At 35.5% G+C, this 4,297-nt stretch overlaps 1 protein-coding gene across 1 annotated transcript; it reads left to right on the top strand.

The window, feature by feature from the left end:
- The first annotated feature begins 200 nt into the window (after positions 1-200).
- LOC149552369 (SMAD/FHA domain-containing protein) lies at positions 201-3,055 on the top strand. Its single transcript, XM_089787906.1, has 3 exons — positions 201-929; positions 2,049-2,627; positions 2,765-3,055. The coding sequence occupies exons 1-2, from the start codon at positions 452-454 to the stop codon at positions 2,600-2,602; spliced, it is 1,032 nt and encodes a 343-aa protein (XP_089644032.1). The 5' UTR covers positions 201-451; the 3' UTR covers positions 2,603-2,627; positions 2,765-3,055.
- The last annotated feature ends 1,242 nt before the right edge of the window (positions 3,056-4,297 follow it).

Below are 4,297 nucleotides of genomic sequence, written 5' to 3'. Positions count from 1 at the left end.
TCAAATTTGAGAAAGTTAAAATGAATGCAAGAATAGCAATTCCAATTATAGGTATTTTTTGGAATGGACAAAAGCTCATTTTGGGGCTAAAATGAGAAAACGTATTCCTAATCCCTATTCCTATTCCACGCCCCAAACAAAGAATACAAATCATATTCTAATTTCCTATACTTATTCCGATTGTATTCCAGCAACCAAACGGATTTCTAGCTATCATTCGTAAAATCTGCTAAATTTCCTTTTGGAGTTGTCTTTTCTTCTTTCAAATTCGTCTCTATTTAAGTACCCCTACAGATTAGATATTGCTTTTCGTTGATGAAAACGAATTTGGTGTTTACATTGTGATGCTCTTCCTGATTTGAATGAGACTTCTTCCACGTACGATTTCAGGTATGGCGGCAACATGAAAATATAACACGCGTAGCAGGGTAATATTGGTAAGGGAAGATGGATGCATTGGTTAGAGAGAGTAAGGGGATGGAGGCAGATTGAGAGATCAGACCACATGGAGGCTGTAGGAAACGAAAATACTGTTGCCGTATTTATCGATCGTGGTTCCAAAACGGTGCTGGGAAGGGGAAGAAATACACCTCCATCTTTCACTGATTCAACAGTGTCGCGGAGCCAAGTGGCGCTGGAATTGCAAAACACCAGTGACAGGGTTTCTGTAGAGGTCTTGGGAACAAACCCAATCTGTATACTTCGTTGCGGAGCAGGGGCAGAAGCAGATTCCTCACCTGAATTTCTCAAAAAGGGGGAAAGTACCTATGTTGAGGCTGGGGATAAGTTTTCGCTATCTGTGAAAAACCCTCACTTCTTCACATTAAAAAGAAAGCAGAGGATTGAGAGAGCTGTGGAACGGAAGCATGTTCAAGGCACATATTTTAGTTTGGATTCACCTGACCTTTCACGGATCAACCCCTTCGCAGGTTGGTTTTTATCTTTCAGTAACAAACTGATAAAACCTAGGTTTGACACATGGTCTTGTTTTCCTTCCTCTTTCACATAATATTATATATTTATTTTAGTGTATTAAATCATATGCTTACTTATGAAGATTCAATTGTGTTAATTTCAAGTCACTATTTACGTATTTATTTCCTTTCTTCATTATTAAGGCTTATCGTGAAAGGCATCGTTATATAGTCCTCTCTTAAGAAAACTCAGCACCTTGGCCAGGAAGGGAATGCTATTTAACACAAACTATCCTTATTGCAGTCGGATAAAGTCATATAAAGCCTGGAGTGTGTGTAAAGATAGATTAACCAAACTTATTTATGTGGTTAGCTTTAAAATAGTAAAGGAAGTTCAAGCTCAAAATAAATTGGCCAAGTTTCTAAAAGAGGAAAGTAAAAGTGGATTTTTTAAGATTACAACCAAGCAAGACTCTCATTTGGTGTATGGGATTTCTCGTGGAAACATACAAGAAGATTATCTCTCCATCTATCTTAAGAAGGCATACATATCCTACAGCTCCATGGTAGTATTTCGAATTCCACCCCTTCATATTTGAACTTGTACTTCTACAAAATATGCACACATCTAACATCAAGCCCATTAGTACTGGAGAATGGAAGTTGCATAGAGAATTTGTTTCCAAAGAGTATATGCTTGTGAGAAAAGACTGTATCTTTTGTTTGGCGATGGTCTGATATTCAATCCTCATTCAGCATTATTCAATAACACTTATTCGGCTATGAATCCTTAATTGTTGCATCGGCTAGTCTTTTTACTTATATGACAATGCTTGAAAATATGAGGTTTATCTGTCTCCTGAATTCGCACCTGTGTATATTCACGCACACAAATTTTCTTGGTTAGCAGCCATTGGGCATATCAGTGGAAATGAGTGATTCTGATTACTATCAAGTATGCAATATTTAGTTTTTTTGTCACTTATTCTGTGCTTTGAATGTGAAACAAAATTTGAATTCTTGATGGAGGGGTCTGAATTTAAACAGGTTGGAAAATGGTGCATTTTATCATGTATGTTTTATTACTTGTTGTATGACTGTGTCACTCTATTCTGTGCTTTGAATGTGAAACAGAATTTGGATTCTTGGTGGAGGGGTCCGAATTTGAACAGTTTGGAAAAAGATGCATAAATGATGTGAACCAGTGGGATTGGCACCTTAGTAATGAATCTGAAAAGAGCACCGATGATGAAAATATTTCAGAAGATGGAAAGCGAAATGGTTCAAGAAGAAAATATAAAAAAAAGAAAGAAGCAAAAGCTACAGAAGGAGATGTAGATTGGACTGGTGAAAGTGAAGAGGAAAACGAGCAGATAAATAAACTCAAGATATGTACAAATTCAAGGCCATTCAAAACACGATCAAAAAGCTTGAGAAGAGATGCAACTAGCAATGCTTCAAAACTTGTTTCCTCCAAAAGGGTTCAGTTGGATGACAGTATTGACGATGATGATGACACACTTGGAGGATTTATTGTTGATGATAGTGCAGAGACAGCAGATGACGATGACGAAGATGAAGATGAAGATGAATTGACTGATGATGATTTTGATAAAGAAAATGAAAGCGAAGTTGAGATGGAAAATGATACTAGAAAAGGAAGTAGTTCTCGAAAAACAAAACCTTAATGCAGACACGGAACCAATTTCTCAGGTAGATTTCTGAACATCACAACCTTACCAAGCTCAGTTATCAAATTGTTTTATTGGTATAACAGATACTTTTTATTCATGGAATATGGTGTTGGAAATGGGTTTGCAAATAATTTAACATTTTCCTTTACTATGCAGGAAAGATATAGAGCATGTTGAAAAATTTAGACATGCATAGTTGCAGAGGATATTTTTGGAACATGTGCTTGAAGTTGTTCAGATCTTTGATGAACATTCTCAGGGAAAATGAGGGGGAAAACTGAAAATTAAGGTGAAAGTACTGAAATTGTCACTATTTTTATGACATTCTTGACATCTGTATAAAACCTACCATGTCCAGTTTCTTATATATTAAAAATCAGGACCAAATTGTGTATTTGGTAGATTGATATATAATATTCTCACAAGATCTAGTTTTTAGTTTTTAAATTCTTGAGATCTTTTCACAAGGTCACATTGTTTACAATATGTATTTACACGTCATATATGTGGAAACAATTATGTTCTTTGATTTTTTTTGATAGGGATATTGTAATATGAGTATTTTTTGCTTGTTATCTTTCACCAAGGAGTCTTCTATATGTAAAAAGTTTATCAATAGACTATCTACTTTTTTGAGGAGGAGAAACTAGCTATCCATCTTATTATCTTTTCATAACACACACGTGCACATGCAATTTCTGCTTTACTAACTGCAATTGAAGGTTCCTAGCCATTATAATTATCTTACTTTGTATTAGGTTATAATAGTGTTCTATACTTATTAAAAAATAAAAATCTTAGTGTGGTGTTGTATGTGGTTATTTGCCTTGCGTTACCCCACTTTTGTTTCATCTATAAGTGGCAAACCTGCTTTGACTGCAGTGATTTCAAAATTGCCTGTTGGTGGAAGTGTAAATTATTCCTCAAGTGGGAAACAGGTTTAAATTTGAAGCATATTTAAGGGTCTCTTCACTTTTTTTGATGTATGTTCTTTTCTTTGGTGCTAGGGAGGGTTGTGAGAATTGTATAAATGAACGTTAAAGGATGTTCAGGTAGTTGGCCCTTTTATAAAACTTTTATGTAGTTCATTGTGGTCAAGACTCATTCTCAACCCAGGGGCAATGCATGCTCTTGTAAAGAATTGAAGATAGTGGAACAAAGAGGTTATGCTCACTCTTGGTAGAGATATTGTGTCTTGGAGTTTCTGTAGGGCAGTCTATGTGTCTTGATCATGGGTGTATGTGCCTTTGTATCTTTTTTTTTTCCGTTTGGCATTCCTTATCTTCTTGTTGTTTGAAGTGTGTTGGATGGTTGATATAAGAAATTTTGAGTAGTAGCTTATCATTGTTATCATATCTTGGTTGTAAAAATTAAAGATGTTTGAAAATTTATGCCATATTATACAAATCCTATCTATTTCAACAAAGGCAATGAGATCGATTGCAGCTCTGATGTTGTCTAGAGGTCATCTTCTGTCACGGTATATGAGGATAGGTTCAATCTACCATTGTATGAAAATCAGTATAGGTTCCCCTTGAATGCTGAAGAGTGCACCTTGAAAACACATGGAATAGTTAAAGATATCTATGCCTAGTGGTTCTCAAGCCAAGAGAGTTATTAGTGCAAGTGGGAAATTTGCATTGTTGCTATATGGAAAACAAGAGCAATTTGTTTTTAGAGTCTAAAGGT

Source organism: Cupressus sempervirens, chromosome 6 (genome assembly GCF_028749045.1).
Source record: "Cupressus sempervirens isolate cs-2001-9-10 chromosome 6, ASM2874904v1, whole genome shotgun sequence".
Classification (NCBI taxonomy): Eukaryota; Viridiplantae; Streptophyta; class Pinopsida; order Cupressales; family Cupressaceae; genus Cupressus; species Cupressus sempervirens.
The sequence above is the reverse complement of the archived record's forward strand: the minus strand, read 5'-3'. Positions and strand labels throughout refer to the sequence as shown.

Bases quoted from the DNA above. Each gene is read 5' to 3' on its own strand.
- LOC149552369 (XM_089787906.1), top strand. From the start codon at position 452: ATGCATTGGTTAGAGAGAGTAAGGGGATGGAGGCAGATTGAGAGATCA. The intron at 930-2,048 runs GTTGGTTTTTAT...AATGTGAAACAG, and splicing joins ACGGATCAACCCCTTCGCAG to AATTTGGATTCTTGGTGGAG.